The sequence below is a fragment of the Peromyscus californicus genome, unplaced genomic scaffold, assembly GCF_007827085.1.
Source record: "Peromyscus californicus insignis strain IS unplaced genomic scaffold, ASM782708v3 Scaffold_6__1_contigs__length_162567912, whole genome shotgun sequence".
Taxonomy (NCBI): Eukaryota; Metazoa; Chordata; class Mammalia; order Rodentia; family Cricetidae; genus Peromyscus; species Peromyscus californicus.
In genome coordinates this window covers 71,883,636-71,903,625 of record NW_026294584.1, presented here as the reverse complement: position 1 = coordinate 71,903,625, position 19,990 = coordinate 71,883,636, and the positions used below count along the sequence as shown (strand labels likewise).

At 48.1% G+C, this 19,990-nt stretch overlaps 1 protein-coding gene across 1 annotated transcript in view; it reads right to left on the bottom strand.

Moving 5' to 3' along the window:
* The window catches only part of Chn2 (chimerin 2), a 282,989-nt gene that overhangs the window by 74,958 nt on the left and 188,041 nt on the right, over nt 1-19,990 (bottom strand). Inside the window, exon 6 of the mRNA XM_052719368.1 lies at nt 18,091-18,376. Coding sequence (XP_052575328.1) covers nt 18,091-18,376 — 286 coding nt within the window. The remainder of the gene's footprint in view (nt 1-18,090; nt 18,377-19,990) is intronic.

The following is a 19,990-nucleotide window of genomic DNA, read 5'->3' as shown; positions in this document are numbered from 1 at the left end:
CTGAAAGACTGCAATGGTGGATGATGCTCAGATAGCTGTCTTCTTTCTAATACGGCCATGGCGAGGATGGACATTATTCACCCTATAAGCCACTAGCCAGCACTTTCTGGTGTGAGCTGCCCTGTTCACAAGCCTGAAGGTATCTCCTCTGGCTGTATACATATTGTCTACTTCATAATGGTGTGATTTTGCTACTGCTATGAGTCGTAATATAAATATCCAATATGCAACCCCCCCCAATGGGGTTGCGACCCACAGGTTGAGAACCACCAGTTCACACACATCTGTGCCCTTCTCCCTCCTCAAACAGCATCTTTTAGTTCTCAGCATGAATGAACTTCTCTAAGCATGAATGAACCTACTTACCACTCGGTCCACTTTGGAGAAGAGGTGATGAAGCTGGACTTAGTGTAATTACTGAGGAGTTTTCCCTCCTTGTCACTTCTCTGATGTGAGGTTGGTGTGGCAGGAGCTTATGCAGCAGCTTTCTAACTGGGAGACTAAACTTCCTCTCTGAACAAATCTTTAAGCAGCTTTGCCTTGACTTCCTCTTATGGAGCACACTCTGGCGATGTTTCCTTGACTTCTTCTTATGGAGCACACTCTGGCGATGTTTCCTTGACTTCCTCTTATGGAGCACACTCTGGCGATGTTTCCTTGACTTCCTCTTATGGAGCACACTCTGGCGATGTTTCCTTGACTTCCTCTTATGGAGCACACTCTGGTGATGTTTCCTTGACTTCCTCTTATGGAGCACACTCTGGTGATGTTTCCTTGACTTCCTCTTATGGAGCACACTCTGGCGATGTTGCCTTGACTTCCTCTTATGGAGCACACTCTGGTGATGTTTCCTTGACTTCCTCTTATGGAGCACACTCTGGTGATGTTTCTCAGCAGCAGCGGAATAGCACAAAGGCAGAATGGTGGGGTTGGTTGGCAATCTGGGGATGCTCCCCTTGGGTGCAGTAGAGATCTGAGCAGCCCTGGCAGGACGAACTATGAAGTGGGTCCCCAGACAGCTTGCCTGGCTTTGTCAACCTTTAGTGATGGTCAGAACGAGGCTTATTGTGCAACAGAAAAGAACTCACATTGACTCCTACTGAAAATACCAGAAAGATGTAGGGCCCATCCCCGCTGCATTAAAGTCCTCACGGTTTTATTTTTAATTTCTTTGTTGTAAAGCATCTGGCTCCTCACTTGGCCCCCAGGGTAACTAAAGGCAGGAGGGAAGCTTGGTGGCTTCATCTTCATTTCCTGCATCTCCTTTACTTTGGGTCAGACTCCAGCTAGACTCTGCACTACCAGCATGTTATCACCCACAGAGTGTCCATGGGAGACCTGGGGACCCCTGGCCCCTTTCGAGGCCTTTAAGGCTGAAGGCACAAAGATAAGAAACATTGTCTTAAACCTGAGGTACGCTGTGATTCCAGAAATAGCAAAGTTTCTGAGGGTAAACCAGTACCCAAAGGCTCCCTCTCCTCCAATTCCCTCCCCTTCCCTCCCCTCCTTCCCGTCCCCTCTTGTCCCCTCCCTCCCTTCCTTCTTTTATGGGGCCAGGGTCCACGGAATTGAACCTAGGAATTCAAGCACGCGCATATGAGGCAAACACTCTGCCATTCAGCTCCATTGTTACCACTAAACTTCTCTCTAATGGTGAGGCCCACATCCTCATGCAGAAATAATGATTTTGTATTAATAATCATGTTCTATCAATAATCATAGGATTCCCCAGAGTGAGGCCAGTGATAGTGACTTCTTGGAACCAGACCCGAGGTAACAATCAACCAGACCTTACTTTGGCTGAGACTAATTAATGAGATGTCCCTGTCCCAAAGAAAAATTCTTCCTCTATTGAAATCTAAAGTTCATGCCAGTGGCCTGAATACAAACTTGGGGTCACTGTAGCTCATTTATCTGCATCTCTTTCCTGTGTACCACACTGACTAAACACCCCTTCTCTGCTCTTCACCACCACCCACCTCTTTAATTGACATTGTGTAAGCTGTGGCCAAGTCGAGTCCATCTGTGAATCCTGAATCCAGCAATGTTGCCCTAAATGTCAGGTACCGGCAGCACAAAATCCACCCTCCTCCCTCCCTCCCCCTCCTCCACCACCCTGCTCCTTCCAGACACTAAGTCCCTGTCGTACACAGTCCATGGCCTGCAGTGTGCCCTCAAGACATCAGTAAGTCACAGCCCTTGACCCAGAGTGGTTGAACAACCTGCAGGGGACACCAGTGGTGACGAGAAAGAGAGGAGGCCCAGGGACACCCCAGGAAGGCCGGGCCACTCCTCCTTGGTGCCATCTTGCACACCATGGTGTGATTCCAATCTGTAAAGACTCAGGTCAACCTGCTAACCTCAGTATACCCTGTTGGTGTGTACTTCCTCCGAGTCTCAGGACGCCGCCTCAACCCCTTTTAGTTTTAGTATTCTTTCAACTATTTAATTACAAGGTGACTTCTTCACAACTATTAATGGCTAATCTGTGAAGTCTGGGTCAATGAGTATTTTCACTTTATTACCAAATTCAAAGGTAACTTCAGAAGTCTGAGGCTCTTCTAAGAAAAGCGTGTGTCGGATTCCCTCCTTTCCGGGTGGGAAGTGGAAGGACACTGACATCAGCTGATTTAACAAGCACTCACTGGAACTGCGTGTTCAAGGGATGTAAGCAGCCATGGCCTGGAGTGCAGAGGCCTGACCTGGGACAGGTAGCCCCTTTCTGTTGAGGCAGCTCCATGGGACCCAGTTCAACCAAAGGAAGTGGACCAGGGGCTTTTGGCTTTTCCAAACTCTCATTTAAACCGAGTCAGACTTACAAAAACAGCTAACCAAACTTAGGTTGGGGAAATCTGGAAGATTACTATGGAATGGTATCATCACTTGAAAACAGAAAATGATAACCAGCCTTGGTGGAGGTGTCGTCATTTAGAAGTCTTCAATGGCAACTGGCTTGGGAACACAAAATGCAGAGACCTTGCTGTCTTCATAGCTGCTCTCATTCTGTCCTCTTTCTGTCCACCGCAAGTCTACCCCATGCTGTCTTCAATTCATCTTCCCCAGTTAACATCTCCGACAGCCCGCCACACTTTCATGTACACAGGGCAAGGTCACACCTGCTGCATGTGGCCCTGGCACCTTCAGTGGTCTCCCCTCATGTCTGCCCAGAACCCTTCCCTTCTCTAGCCCTCCCACCAGAACTGCCTGCCCCGCTGCCTTCTCTGGAAGGTCTTTCACGCCAGGCATGCTCTACATCCCTTAGGACCGCGCTGGCACTCCTTTGTGTCAGGCAACAGAAAGTCCACCCTAATTAGCACCAGAAAGAAAACTGAAGGGAAGTGTATAGACCACCCAGAAGGAAGGCCTCTTAAGATGTGTGCTGGCTGGTCTAGCCTATTCCTCGTCTGCTGGTTCTGCCTCTCTCTGGGCTTCATTCTCTGTCAGATACCCATGTATCGGCTGGGTGGCCACATTCACGCCACATTGTTTCTCAGTAAGCTCAGGCAGGAAGAATACTTTTTTTTTTTTTTATAGATTATTCTACAAAACCCATAGGCTTCTTGGCTTGGGTGTATGGCCTGTCCCTTGGCGATATATTGGTCAACATGGAGTAGAGCCGTGTTTGACATGGGTTAGGTGCCCAGGAGTTAACTATTTTATTGATTTGGTATAGTTACATGTGGATGGATGAATTCACAAACCCTCTGGTGTATTGTGGTCAGTGCAGCCAGAGTTTTACCTCAGATTCAAGGAGGCAGCTTAAGGAAGGTGCAGGGAGGGAAGCCTTTAGGGTAAGGGATGACTTCAAGGAAGGAGGTGTCAGGGCTTGGCCTGTGTGGTGTTCAGGGGCTCCCAGGTAAGCAGGGGCTGAGAGACAAGGAGCTGGGAGATGTTGTGTAAGAGGTGGGGGGGGGCATTAAGTCTACTGCTGGGGTCACAGCACTTTAATCGCTCTGCTGTGGTGGCCTCTTGGACACTGTGGGGACACTGTGTAGATGAGGATGAGGAGACAATATGCACATCCAGCAACAGCATTCTGGTCAACGAAGGCCTTGCATGCCATACTTCCAGTCACTTTCAGGGAAAACATGTTGGGATGGCCAGAGTGGTTGGTTCTCTACACACCTGCCAGTCACTTGCTCACTACAGCTACCCCAGTGACTCCCCATCAGAGGCATTCTGACGATTGACTGAATGACCAACTAAAGATAGCCTCTACAAAGCCTGGCACATGGTATACACCAAGAAATATGTGGGGGTCCATAGAGTCTTTCTCCTAAGGCCTTGCTCAAGGTCAGAGAATCTGAGCTTGCTTTACCCAGCAGGGCTGCATAATTGGATAATTTGACCACGGGCGTGGTTACCAGGTGTTTGGAAGGGTCTACACTTGGCTGTACGGTGTGCTTTGATCTTGCAAGGGGGAGGTCTTTTGCCTCTCCCCTTGGCATATTATAAAAAACCCCTTTTAAATAAATGTCTAGGGTGGCTGGGTATTGATCTAGGGCCCTCCTGAAACTATCCTGTGTCCTGTCTTTCTCCTCGTCGTCTAGGTCTCTCTTTCTACCTAATATTTCCTCATTCCTCTCTCCTCCACCCAAGAACCCTTCTGAAAGGTGGGAGCAGGTCAGGGCTGGTCTCCCACAGACTCCCTAGTGTTTCTTCTTTTCCTTGGAATCTAAGAGGGAGGAGCCAGTGGTGAGAACATTCCATGGTTATCTGTTACAAACCCGGAACTCAGCAGGTGATTCAAAGCTCCACCAGGGAGAAGCGGGTTGGACATTACTGCCTAATGTCCAATTTCCCCTCATTTTTAGTGTATCTCATCATAACTGAAGAAGAGAGATGGACACTGGGGCTGGACAGGCATCCTGTTCTTGTCACTTGGGACTTGGTGAGAGGATCAGCTCTTTGCAACATTTTCAAATTCTTTCAAAACCCACAAAGCTCAGGGCTGAAAATGCTCACAGAGAATCTTTTGTTTTTCTACAGTGAACATGTCTCTCCTTAAGGGATCTTCGCAGCCCTGTCTACTTCTTTACAGGAACAAATGAGTCAGGAGTGGATGTTAGACTCATGCCACACAGACAGTGAGTGCTGACACTTGAGGAGGAACATAATTCCCAATACAGCATTTGTCTTAGACGCTTTGACATCAAGCACAGTGAAATTATGTTCCCTCGGTCTGCGTGCTGCAAGGGAAGAGAGCTATTTGGAAGCTGGATGCACCCAATGCCCACCATGAGGAACTAAGTCACTTGGCCTGTACGTTAGTAGCTAGCTGGCTCTGGGCAAATCACCCTGACTCCACAGACTCCATTTTCGCGTCTCTTCACTGGCAGAGATGAGGAGACACAAACAACACGGTTGTTGGGAGCCCGAGTGAGATACTGCACAGTTGATAATGGATTAAAAGCCATGGCACACTTGAAGGTGAGGGGCAGGGATAACCGTAAATCCTCAGGTCATTCCAGATTGAACTTAACAGAAATCTCTTATAGCTTGGATTATTTAATATAAAGTTTATATACATTGTACAAAAATGTTACTGCCTTTATCCTGACACACATGGGTGGGTGTGCTGGCCACACATGGCTCCTAATTCCCTCTTATTTCTGGCTTTTAGCTCGAGCATTGACTAATGTTTGTTGAACATGACAAATGACAATTTCTGCAGTCACAAAGCCACAGGAGAATAATAAAAGTTGGGTGTGTAAGGCTTCAGTGATTCTTACAGAGGCCGGACTTCACAAGGTTCAGAAGTGGGGACTCAGAACAAGGTGAAATATTAACTCTCTGGAAACTTCCAAGTTGGCTTTGTATAAGGAGATGAAAAAGCAGTGAGGACATGAAGAATCTATCATCATGGGACCTGGCCAGGGACACTGGTACTGAGAAATTAGTACAGATGTCCTGCAGCCTGCTTCAGAGGCAACCTCACAAGCACCCTAAAACATGGCCAGGTCTGTCTCATTCCACTACCAGAAAACAAAAGTCTTCCCCTTTCCCCAGACTTGATGAGAAAAAAGTCCCCCCAAATTCATATGGGTCAAACAATGAGTTCATAAAGAACTGTGGATGGGCCAGGCGGTGGTGGCGCACGCCTTTAATCCCAGCACTCGGGAAGCAGAGCCAGGCGGATCTCTGTGAGTTCGAGGCCAGCCTGGACTACCAAGTGAGTTCCAGGAAAGGCGCAAAGCTACACAGAGAAACCCTGTCTCGAAAAACCAAAAAAAAAAAAAAAAAACTGTGGATGGGGTCTCTTTCTTCCCACAGGGGCTGGGCTTCCAGCTGCCACCATCTCTGCTGACAGGGTCAGGCAGAGGGCTCATATCTGCAGGGGCATCTGCTAGAGAGGGATCAATTTTTGTTTTCATTTGTTACAAAATCTCCCCCCCCCCCCCGAAATCTCACAAGCACCTAGTTCACTGATGGTTTGCCAAGTCTCTTAGCATATTGCCTCCATTTTATAGAATGCATTTAATTAGCAAGAGGTTTGCAGACATACCTCATTAGAGACAGGAGGTAAAGAAGAGACTGTTCACTGACAGCGGTTGGGGTCACTTCCCAAGTCCATTTGTAATCAGTGTTCTGTGTTCCTGCCCATTAAAATCAACACTAGATGTCCTTGGTCCTCAGTTCCCACCCCCAAATCACCATTATAAGGATAGTGTGGGTTACTTGATGCATCTGAATACCTTCGCTTTCTCCTGAAGATCACTGCTAAGCAAGCCAGGAATGCTGGACAGATGGAGAGGCTGGCATGTGGTTGAGTCACAGCTCCAGTTTTGAAAACTGGGGCAACTTAACTTTAATACAAACATTCCAAGACTCTGCTCAAGAGCTGAAGCAGGAATTAACTGACAGCTGATACCCTGGAGAGGGCAGCAGGCTGCACACAAATTTGCCACAGGCTCAGGTCCCTTCTAAAGACTCAACCTCTTTCTCTGTGGGTTCCATTCAGGGAACTACAGGGAATCTGAAGTCTTGGGCCAAGGACATTGTTTCCTGCAGAGTCCAGTCAGGCAGAGGGAAGGATGAAAGGGCTTTCTGAAACTCTGGTATTCCACTGGCTGTGACTGGACTGCATCACATGCCTACACTTAAACCAATCAGTGGGCAGGGAAATAGAATACTCCCATTAGCCTTGAGCCACAATCCCCTTCGAAGATCACATCTATAAACTGAGAGTGGGAGGGAAGTACTGGGAACCATTTCCAGAAGGTGGTGAGTAGGTTCTGGGCAGAAAACGACAGCTATTCACTGTGGGAATGGGGGTAGAGGACCAGGTGTGCAGACAGACACTGTCTATGAACAGAAGAGGGCCACACCAGTGCTAGGCCAAAGAAACAAGACAGCGCCTATGCACCACCTTCCATGTCACCTTAAGCTTTGAGCCTCAGTTTCCCATTTGTATAGAGAGGAGGTATTGTAAATTTGGCACCCCCACCAACCTGCATGGTGACACACGCCCCCTTAAGGGCCCTAGCTACTCCAGATCACTCTGTCTCCTTTGTTCTCTCTTTCTCTCGGTCTCTCTGTTTGTCTGTCTCATGTTCTCACTCTGAGATGGCCTTTCGCTCTCTCCCCCTTCACCCAATAAACCTCTTGCTTTAGATCTATTGTGTGGTGTGATCTCTTAGTAGCTCACATTGGCCGGGCCTGCCAGAGGTAGCTTTTCCACCACTTTATCCTAACAGAAGGGAAAGGCCCAGCCAGGTTGGTAGATCTTCATTGACTGTGAAGTCAGCCTCCATTTCTGCAGTTTCTCCATCGGTGAAGTCAACCAACCAACCGAGGCCTGGAAATACTTGGGGAAGATCTATTCTGAACATCTATCAAGTTGTTATTCTTACAGTTTCCTAAGTGATACATTATAATTGGGAGATATATACTGTCCACGTGTATTCACTGTCATAAGTAACATAGAGATGCTTCATAGTACTTGGGAAGAGGTGTGTAGTTCATATGCAAACAGTACCCACATAACACAAAGGACTTGAGCATCTCTGGAGTGTTTGGCTCCTGAAGCCAACCCCATGTGGATAGAAAGGGACATTGGTGTATATCAGAATCACCAGGACTCAGTTCTGTGGCTGACCCCTGTCCAGACCCATTGGAAGGGGCTCTGTGCTCACAGAGGGCAAAGCCTTTGGGAGACTGGATGGAAACAATGTTACTCCTCACTGTACAGACTCAGTTTAGGCAGCAGCCCAAGGGATGGCGCCATTTCCCTCCTCACTCAAAGGCTGTGAAGGCAGTGCAGTAGCCCCTGGAGACACACAGGTGCATGTCTCCCTGAATCAAGTTCTTGGTTCATCAGGGTGCTCTGAACAGAAGTTCTTGGTGGGCCCACCAGGGTTTGGGGGGGGCCAAGGTTATTGCAGAGAGTCTGTGATGCCAAACCAATTTTCTTTTAAGTAGTTGATATTATAACTAATCCTTAAGAAACTTCCACTTGTTAAATTTTGCTCATATGTATATATTTAAAATCTACACTTGTATACAAAATCTGTCTAAACACTCCCTCTCTTTGCAATGGATGTCTGTAAGCCCAGGGCTTTCTTCTATGTGTCAAACAAAACAGTTCATCATCACAGATGGAACACAGGAGCAGATGTGTGAATCCAGCTGCCTCCCACTAAGGCAGACCGTGAGATTTACACACATATCAAAGCAATGCCAAAAATTAGGACTCCTTTGTTATTTTTGAAATCTGGGTTATAGTTCATAAAACACACCATGTATTCTCAATGGCAAGATGTTCCCACTGCTTTGTCTATAAAAATGAGTAAACATTTTAAATGCCACGTCTAATATAGTAAATATCAGTAAGATACAGTCAAATAAATTAGAGCTCTTTTGAATGTTCTGTACATTTAAAGGATCTTAGAGGGCCCTGAGGCCAAGAAATTCTGGCCCCAAATTGAGCTAGTTAGATCCCTTAGGGCAGCCCAGGGTGGCAGGCCAGCTTTTGCAGCAAGTGAGCACACATTGCAGAACACACCCCAACTATTTTACAGCCAAGTCTGCCCCATAAAACCCAAAGAAATGTGGATGATTCAACGAGTTCCCTGCCGAAAATTCGTTCATGCTCATTACTCCCACATCTGCTAAGTTTGGGCCTTTGAAGTTGCCTAGAGTATGTTAAATGTACAATGCTCCTTTTGGTCACCACAAGATGGCAGTGTTGCACAGAAAATAGCCAACCCTGGGCCAAGGAAGCTAGAGCTATCATCTCCATGTATCTTTCTATCTATCTGTCTGTCTGTCTGTCTGTCTATCTATATCTATCATTTATTTATTTTAGATAGGATGGAAAGGAGTGTTTGGCCAACACACACACACACACACACACACACACACACACACACACACACACACACACACACACACACACTCACACTCACACACACTCACACAGCCGACTTCCCTTTTGCTCCTGCAGAGCTCCAAGCCCAAGAACACAGAGAGTGAAACTGGCCTCCAGACACACTTTTAGATGTCAGTGTAGGGGGCAGAAGCCCTAATTCAAACTCAGTTATTCCTCTACAGCGGCTTCAGCTGTCCATTAGAAACAACTGCATGGACTAAATGTAGACACCTGGGCCTTTTACCAAGAAGCTAAATCTAGATTTCGTAGTTTTTCTGTTCTTTCTTCTCTTAACTTTTGGCAGTGCTGGGAATCAAACCCAGGACCTTGCACATGCTAGGCCAACACTACCAACGAACTACTAACTCTCCTAAATGTGGATTTCTGAGGGTGAGATCCAAGCATGTTTTCTAACTGTTTTTGAAACTCCTCAGTAAATTCCAGTGTGCAGACGAGGCTGAGAGCCACAGTGCTGCCCGCCTTGTCTCCACCGGCTGGCCCTAAGGGGGGTGTGCTGATTTAACTTAGGTAGTCTCCCCAAGCCTTGGGGCTTCTGTCTTCAATGGACCTCTATGAAAACCACTGTGCACGTATGAAGGACTGGGAAGGAAGGCCAGGGTCTAAGTGAGGACACAAAAGCCTCCGAAGCAGAAAAGCAGCGAGGCCAGGAAGAATGTACGTCCTGTGTGCCTGGACTCACCTTCCCTCTCATGACCCAGGGTCCCCACCTGGGCACAGCTTCAGCATCACTGGGAAGTGCTAAAATAACGGATAATCAAACCCCACCAGCCTTTGATTCGATAGGTTAAGAGGACTGAACATGTGTGGTGGTGTTTGTTTTTCTTCCCAGAGTAAGTCTCATCGGCATGAAGTGAGGGCTCCCCCTCGGCACCTCCCCTACCCACCCAAGTCAGCTGTTGCTCAGACCCCCGAAAAATCCACATGGTTAGACTCTGGCATGAAATAAGAGCCCGTAAATCCTGGCTTCCTGAGAACATGGAGCTAGTTCAGATCCGTTCACGCAGCGCTCCTGTTCTGTTTTTATGGCTGTGTGTGCGTGACAGGAAGATGGATGACCGCAGCCATTGCTGTACCTGTCATTTTCACTAGCTCGGCTCTGCTCATCTTCATTTATCCCTGACTCCCGAGCAGAGCCTGCCTATGTCAGTTACGTGTCATTTCCAAAGCACCTCCTGAGGAGAGAACGCACAGTTTTTCCGGACCCTGTAATCCAAGCTTCTCTCTTTCACCTCCTCCATGATGTCCATGGTTCAGTCTCCCCCGCCCCATCTTTCCCCCCATCCACTCTCTGCAAAGGAATGCTGCACCTCAGTTTGGTGAAGGTCACTGGTCAATATCCTGCAGAAGTCTAACGAAGACACAAAGAACTGCACACCCCAGGATGAAGACTCCCACCACAGCACCCAGTTGAGAGCCCACCCAAGAGAGGGGCTGTGGCGTCATCGCACACTAAGGTGCTTGGGCTTCTGAAGCCAGTTAGCTTTATGCAGAATGCCACACAAACCATGCTAACAAAGGGGATGAAAACCGTGCTCGGGGCTGACCTTTCCCCACACTCTTCTCCACCACACCCCCTCTCACGCCTCTCTCCTGCCTGCACCTGTCAGGAGGCTGGCCCCTGGAAGCTGCAGCCCTGCTCCTGTGTCTGCCCCAGAACTTCGGCTGGGTTTGGCCAATGGGAAGTATGGGCAGGTCAGGTGGTGGGAGGAGAGGAATTGGGGGCTGGGAATGAGGCTGTGATTTGGGCTGCAAACCTCTGGGGGGAGTTCTCACTCTAGCTCTCATGAACCCTCCCTATCCCTCCTGCCACCCCGGACCCTTGAGCATGCGGTGGTGACCCACTCTTCACTGATAACCCCAGGGAAAGTTTCCCAGTTAAACAAACTCTCTTGGGACTTCCGGCCCCCTGTTTTTTGCAGGAGTCCTGCTGGGGCCACAGGGTGTATTATGAATTCACTTTTCAGTTCTGGCTGATTCAGACAGGAGCCTAGTGGTATAATGGACAGACTTCAGAGAGCTTAACTATGGGGAGTCTAAGCGGAGGGTGGATGAAGACATCATTTTCTGTCTGAGTCTTCTAGAGGTCTGGGAAGTACTCTGCTTCGTGGCTCAGTCTCCTGGTCTGTAAAGCAAGGGGTTTGCTCAGGTGCCAGATCCCTTCTCCTTGGGCTCTGGCTTCTCCTGTTACTGTAGGATGCTCAGAGCCAGATTGCAGCTCCTGGAGGAAAGAGCTTGTCCAGGGAAGGGCCCGGAGCCCCTGACCTGGCTCTGGGTGAATATGAGATGCATGGATCCTCATGGTGAATTCGGCTCAGTTTGTTACACTTCAGCTATCTGCTCCTGCTTCATTCAACAAGTGTTGGCAAGTGAGTGCTCTGGGATGTGCTGGGATTGGGAAGCAGAACTCATTGAAAGAGAAGCTTTCACGTGGATGTCAAGAGACATCTACACCGGAGGTTCCCCAATGGTTCCCCAGTGCTTCCTGTGTGGATCCATCTGGGGCCCCATAAAGATATGTCAGAGCCTCCACGAAGACCTGATCCTGTGGCTCTGACCATAGGCCGCATATCTGACTACCCTCTCAGGAAGGCCCACAGTGTTGATATTCAGGGCCACAACTTGAGAACCACTGATGTAACAGTTACCTAGGATACAGTGGACTAAGTCCACATAAAGACTATGTGCCAGTCTCTGGGGTGGTTCTGAGGCACCAGGTGAATCCAGGAAGATATAACAAAGAGAGAGGTAACTATGCTGGACCTCAAGAAAGCCTGAAGATCACAGAAGGGGGGGCAGCATTTCAGGCTGAGGGAACAAAGAAAGGAAGGTGATGTGGGGTAGAGAGGGAGGCCAGTGGGAGGGTAGCACCAGACTGCAAAGCATGATGGGCGTTTCCATTATCCCTTGAATCCTCATCACCTCCTCCAACCTGCCTTCCACACCAGGCCACACTATGGCTCCAGGTTTCTCTCTGGAAAATCAGCTAGCCAGTCCCCCGAGCATCCCTGTCTTTCTGTGTAGATATGCACTCATCAGCAAGTACAGTTTGGAGTGGGAGAGGCTGGATCTCTCCCCGTACCTCTCAGCCTCCAGAGGCCAGGAGATGGTAGATTAGTGTCCCTGCCCAGTTCCTCCAAGAACCAGCATGGCTCTTTAAAAAACACAGAACACCAAATACGGACTCAGCAATGCCCATTCCTTTTAGGCTCTCTCTCCACCTGTTTTACTTTCTCTGACCTGACCTTTCCCGCCTTCTCCCTCGGGGTGCCGCTAGAGATCTTGAATCTTTGCTAGGAGTCTAGGCTCACACTGGTAGCCAGAGTCCTGAGGAGGTGTTTGAACTTTGTCCTGCATTGTTGAGCAGTGTCCAGGAGGCACCAGCCATTCTGTGGGACCTTAGGATTGAGAGGAAAACACTCTGGATGACCCCCATCTGCTCTACAGGCTTCTGCCGCTCCTCAGAGCTGAGCAAACCTTCCTCAGCCTGGTAATTGCCCTCAGGCCAGGGACAACGCAGCTAAAGCTATCTGGATGGGCAGCTGGATCACGGAGAAACTACAGTGAAAGAATCACCTAGAATGTGGGTGGGCAGCCAGAAAGGAGACCGTTTCTCAAACAAGGTATGGGCAGGGAGAACAGAGCCTTGCTCTCAGAAGCAGGTCCTCAGTGAAGACAGGTTTCCTAGGGAGGCAGAAGAAAGGGCTGCTGGTCTAGGCCTTCTGGTAGGAGAGTGGAAACCTAAGAGGCTTTGTGGCCAGTGGCAGGGATGAAAGAGTGATTGGGGCACTGGCCCTAGAGCAGCTAGAGTAGTAGTTCTCAACCTGTGGGTCGCGACCCCCTTGGAGGTCACATATCAGATATCCTGCATATCAGATATTTACATTACAATTCATAATGGCAGCAAAATAGCAGTTATGAAGTAACAAAGAAAATAATTACATGGTCCAGGTCACCACAACATGAGGAACTGTATTAAAGGGTCGCAGCATTTCGGAAGGTTGAGAACCATGAGCAAGAGGAAGGCAGTGTGGGCAGAGAAAGGGGATGGAAGTGGGCAGGGGCCTGGGGAGCCTCTGGGGATGTGGTGGGAGTACCAGGAAGTCAAGGGCAAACCCATCCCCATCTCCTGGGAGTTCTTCCCCACTTTATGGCCATTTCTGCCTGGTGCTGCCATGACTCTCTTCCAGTTCCAAATTATCAAGAAGTCCTGAGAGCACAGATCCTGTGTGAACGATCTGGAGGCATGGGGTGGGAGAGGAGGGGTCCTGTGAGCACTAGGAAGCAGGGGGAGGGGGAGGCAGGGAACTGGATCAGCTCTGCTGCTCTGCAGCAGCCGGGGCAGAAAGCGCTTTCCTTGACTTTAATGTGCCCTCTACCTAAGACACGGTAAGCTTTTTATTCTTGTTTCAGTCTTTGAAGGGATACTGTGTATGTCATGGTTCAAAGGTCAAAGAGCTGCAAACAGGAGCAAGGAAAGGAAAAGTCTCTCCCCCACCCCCACCACACTCTTTCAGACTCCTGCTTCCCCTCCAACAATCAACGAAGTCTATTCTTTTACCTTTATGATTTGACAAGAAATAAACACGTAAAAAAGAATCAGTGTTTTCCTAATTTACACAAGCGGAACATTAACAACACAAGTCATACTTTCCTTTTCTGCATCAGCCCTCCTCATCTTGTCCTGGGGCTGCAGGACATGCTGACTTACATGGAGGAGCTGCAATGGGATTCAGGAAGGTCGTGGGCTGACGTTTCCCACCACCGGAAACAGTGAAATGAATGAACAAGACATAACTGGGGCTGACCATCCTCCATGAGCAGTGAGCTGAACAAACAGGCCTAGTGTTGACTCCCGTGAAAGGGACAATGGGAGGAATGAGCGTGATCCAGGTGGAGCCAAGCACCCCCACAACAGCCAAGGAATGAATAAGATACAACCCGGGCTCCGCACCCTGCATCCAAGACCTCAAATTCCGGAGTGCTTTGTCCCAGGTTTTTGGATTAGAGATGAAAAACTGCTACTCTATCCCTAATCTGAAAAGTCCCTGGTTCCCAAACATCTTGGGCAGAGGATATTCGACCTGTATATTATCAAAAGTGCTTTAATGGGTGCACACTATTTTCCCACATCAAACACAGGTGCAATTGACCACATCAGTCTATACCCCATTAATACACATGTGCTTGCCAGGCTGTTTATTTGATTCAGTGGGATGCATTTGGTGAGAAAGGCTGGTTCTTAGAGCTAGAAACAGCAATGCATTTTCCAAATCAGGCCACGTGAAGACTGAGTGATTTCTAGCATCCACCGACAGGGTGGTGGCCAAATCCAAGGGGTTACTTAGAACGATAAAGGCAACAGGGACACGATGTGGTCCAGTGGCTCAGCAGATTTAAAATGCTCTGAATGTGGGACGGGGAAGCCTGGGATCACCTCTTCATCCTGCTACTGTGCGGCTGGACGAAGACAGGCATAGAGGATCCTGCCTGGGAATCTGGCAAAGCTGTTGAGTCCAAAATGGGAAATGGTTTCACGTCTGTGCAATCTGGGTGTTGAATCTCAGCGTTATTCAGAGACTGCCTATCACACCATTTTTCTGAAGACCAGTAGATAATCTACATGTGATATAAATTCTAAATTATATTTCATATAAGTGATTGTACTAGACTGACCATTTTAATTAAATACATGCAATGGGGGGGGGGACCCAAAATATACCACATTTTAAAAGCCAATTAGATAAAGAATCGTGATGTTTACCTACTAGTAGGGGCTGAACTCTTACAGCTTTATTCCTTCTGCGAGCTCCCCATCCCTCCACCTCTTCTACAGTTACTAAAGTTGGGTTCATTGCTAACAACCTGGACAGGAAGTAAATCTAGACACCACTTCAAATCTGATGGAGGAGGTACTATATCTTTTTTCCAATTAGCCCTGTTAATGTTCTTGGATCCGCCAACAGCATCGTCTTTTCTAGATTTACTTGGAAATAATCAATGAAACAAATGGGTGAGCAACATTTGAGCACTGTGGAACGGACATGCTGGATTTGAGCGAGGCTGGGAAGTCAATGCATCCTACTCCTTAAAACCTTTAAGGCACACCATTTGAGCACTGTGGAATGGACATGCTGGATTTGAGCGAGGCTGGGAAGTCAATGCATCCCACTCATTAAAACCTTTAAGGCACACCATTAACTGAAGCAGACAAGGACCTCGGGCTCCTCTCAGTCAATCCACTCAAGTTCCCACGAGCTCTTCTCCAGCCCCTGCCTCCATGGCAACAGGCCCCTGCCCTGCCCTGAAGGGCAACAGGATCTCCAGTCAGACTGAGGCTTTTCCTAATCATACTTGTCAATACAGGTCACAGAGAAATGGCTAGACTCTTCTCAAGTTAGTTCACAAGCTACTAACAAAATGAGTGGCCAGCAGTAAGTGTCCAGACCTAGTGTCCAGACTATTCCCCAAGAAAGCCAAGCACATCATTAGTGTCCATGAAAATCCTCACCCTTGACAACTGTCCATCAAATCTCTTACTGAATATGGACTTCTTCCTTCAACATCCCCTTTCTTTTCTTCCCCACCTCCCACCTCCCCAAATAATAGGGCTACTGGCTGCCTCACTCAATGTGATTATTAATTAGATTACTCACTTCTCTAGGCCCTACTGTCTAGGGGAAAGTGTGCTGGCTAGATTTATGTCAACTTGACATAAGCTATAGTCATCTGAGACGAGGAAACCTTGACTGAGAAAATGCCTCCATAAGATCTGGCTGTAAGGCATTTTCTTAATTAGTGATTGATGTGGGAAGGTCCAGCCCATGGTGGGTGGTGCCATCCCTGGGCAGGTGGTCCTGGGTTCTATAAGAAAGAAGGCTGAGCAAGCCAGTGAGCAGCACCCCCACAATGGCTTCTGCATCAGTTCCTGCCTCCAGGTGTCTGCCCTAGTTGAGTTCCTGTCCTGACTTCCTTTGATGATAAACAGTGGTATGAAAGTGTAAAGCAAATATACCCTTTCTTTCCCAACTTGCTGCTTGGACATGGTGTTTTCTAGCAGTAATAGAAACCCTAACTAAGACAGAGGGACATCCTGTCACCCCAGGTTCCTGCTAAAAATAGCCCCCAGAAATACAGTTTCTGTCGCTGGAACTTCCTTACTAGTTTCCATTGGGGGCCTGCTTTCTGTAACAGACTGAGTTTTTAGTGACACCGCTCTCTGATTCAGAAACACAAACACCACTTCAGAGACTTACTTTACAATTCATCTTCTGATTTATCATGGCTGAGAAGGTCGGCTTCCAGATTTTCTATTTTAAATTGCTTTTGATCAGATTTTATAGACTAAGGATTTGCTTTCATCTGGACCAGAACAAACTCTGAAAATTGGGTCTCTCCTTCCCTCCCCCCCTCTCTTCTTCTCTCCCTTCCTCCACTTCCCTCCCTCCCTCCCTCTCCCTCTCCATGCCTCCCCCTTCCACTCTCCTAAAATGTAAACAGTCAGCAGTCCCCAAATTTCCCAAATCAATTATTTGTGAAAGAATACACAGGTGTTGGGGAGACAGAGTTATAAAAAGAAAATGGCAAATGATGTTTTCATGGGCCAGCTGCTCAACTGATGTGAGGCTGGGGAAGACCCTCCTTTGCTCTGAGACCCAATTAGCAAATCAATTAGTATCACACTCTTGCTGCCAATAGACAGGCTGCTCTCTCCAGCCACCCCAGAGCTCAGTGGGTCTCCATCTCTGAGGCCTAGTCCTTTTTCCATTCAACCTAAGCCTCTGTTAGTTTCCACCAGTCCTGGGATCAGGGGCCCACTTGAGCTTAATTAAGGATTAGCAGCCACCCAAAGGAGCAGCGATCCCTCTGTATCCCTCTCTGATCTAGCCCAAGTCCACTCCAAAAGCTGGGTTTGGCTCAGCCATGGTGAGTGCTGATGGTGTGGTAGGCTGTCAATCTCAGTGGGAAGTAGATACGACCAGGTAAAGCAGATGGTCCCCGAAGGGGCACCCCCCCCCCAAGTCTGCTGGGCAGCTGTGGTGGTACCTTTCAAAGAAGCAGCAGGTTACTGGAGAGGAAAATGGTGTCCCCTTTACCATATCCTGCAACCACCACAACACACCCAGCTGTACATTCACCCAACTCAGGGGTTTTCTGATAGCAGTGAGGGGTGGTGTACTTTCCTGGGGGGTGTGGAGAGGTCAGCCTGACTAAGCCTCCCAGAGACTGTGGTCATTGTGATCAAGGTTTCCATGTCTGTTAGAATTCTTCATCTAGGTTAGCTCACCTTCAAAAGGTGACTAGCCTCCAGGACAGACAAACAAATACCATGCATTTGACCTGCTTTGTAGCCGGAGACAGCCAGCAGGCTTCAAGTGGCCATTTAAAACACGTTTCATCCACTGTTTGGCATACAACAATAATGGAGTATTTTCTTCCTTTCCATCCAAAACAAACCCACAAATGACTATTTGTCTAAGTCCCGATTCTGACCATAGGGCAAATCATAGGACATCTGTGGGTCTTGAGTTTCTCACATGTAGCTCAAGAAGGGGTTGACCTGGAAGAGTCTAACATTCTTCTGGCACCCCAGTTCTAAAATAGGGAAGAATCTCCTCCAACCTTTTGGCAAACTGTATCTATCATAACCCATCTCATTCAGCACCAAGTGGAAGTAGATAGCCATGCCATAGGCTGCTCACCTTCTCTACTGGCGTGTGTTCCTCATTGGTGACACTCGCTTTCCTTGATTCGTTTTTAGACCTGCTCAGCCTTCTGGAGACTTTTTCTCTGAGGAGAGTGGCATATCCAATGTGTTCATAGATGGGATTTGTGGTCATTTTTGCAATGTACTCAGCAGCCTTGGTCTCTATGTAGAGCGTGATCAAGCCATCTGTCACCAGGTCATGAATGGATTCGAACCTCTTCTCACCCACAAAGTGCTTCCCATCGTGGAAGAGCCGGTAGTTTAAGGTCTGGTTCCCAAACCTGCCCACCAGAAAACAAAGGAACACAGCAGGTAAGACAAGCACTGGGAAAGCAACTGTAGCTTTCAGCATATCCCACATGGCAGGCCTGGAGTGGGTGCCTGCATCTAATTATCTCGGAGATCCTTGGAGATGGGTACTATTACTATCCATACTTCACAGTAGAAGCAACCGAGTCATAAAGAGCTGGAGCTCCCTGCTGGAGCCTACGTGCCTGGAATGAAGCAGATAGGATCTAACCTCAGGTACACCCTTGGGAACATCCCATCCTGTAAGTCACTCAGGACATTGTGTTTTTCCATTTGTAAATCAAAGCCTTGATTTACAAATATGTCACCTAGAAACTTCTTCAGTGGGAAATTATAATTACCTCTGCAAGGGATATATCACTGTCACAGCTCTATGATGTCCCTTATTGTCATATCTTTGACTGATACCCCATCTCTACCACCCCGGTTAGTACAGCAGAAGAGAAACATCAGCTTGGTGCTGAGTGTACCACTAATACTGGCATCCCCCAGTCTTCACCTGCATGACTACTGTGCCTACTATGGAGTGCCAGGAGATAGGAAAACTCTGCCTACCCAGAGTTCTGGGGAGCTTTTGAAATACTCCCTCCTCATTGAGTCACTTAAAACATGCTCTGGATATCTCCAGTTGCAACTTGCAAAGCTTCTTTATGAGGTTACACTATGGAGACAGTGGATTAAACACACACCCTTCATGGGCCTGCCTGGGAAGGATTTCCATTGCATCCCATCCATTCTTTCTATGGAGAAAGCTCTAGTCCATTTCCAAGAGTCCCCAGAGAACTGTGTGAGGAGTGAACAGCCTAACATACACAAGTGACACCCGCAGTGTCTCAGCACGTGTGGTGTTGGCCAAGCTTGGGAGAAGCCTGCCCTGTTGGCTTGCTGGCATGCATAACAGAGTCATCATGGTATGTTTGGGATCAAGGACTCACGGACGGAGGGCTGCATGTCTGTGAAGCACTCGTTCTGCACGTCTGTAGCCAGGTAAACAGACCCTTGACCCCTAGCCTGCAGCTGGTCTTTGGAGACAGTGGAATGCAAAGTAACCCAAGCCAGGCTGACTGTGGAAACTGAGTGTCTGGGATGAGTGGCAGGTTCTGGAGGTGGACGGCCACAGTGGCTGTGAAGCAGAGCTGGTGTGTCTGATGCCACTGTACTGTGCACTTAAACTGATAGAGATGGCCAATTTTACATTATGTGCATTTCACTGTGGTAGGGTGAAGTCCTGAGTGAATGTATGTTGTTGACATGGGCACAGCCATGTCAAGGACCTCATAGCCTCACACTCATTGGGGAAATGGCAAAATACCCTCCAGTCCTGGGCAGGCTCAAAGGGCAATACAATAGCAAAGCCTTCCTTGTGTCTTGAGCTTGAATATTGACATTGTGCCCAGAAAATGTCTGCCATAGCTTTCTCTCTCTGGATGTTTACAGCCTGAAGACTGCTATGATACAGAGACAGCTCCTACTGAGACAAACTAACCCTGCCTCCTTAGTCAGCTGTATGCCATAAACTCCACCTCCTTGCCCAAACTGTGTGCAATAACCCCATCTCCCTAGTCAATACTATATTTTACATGTGC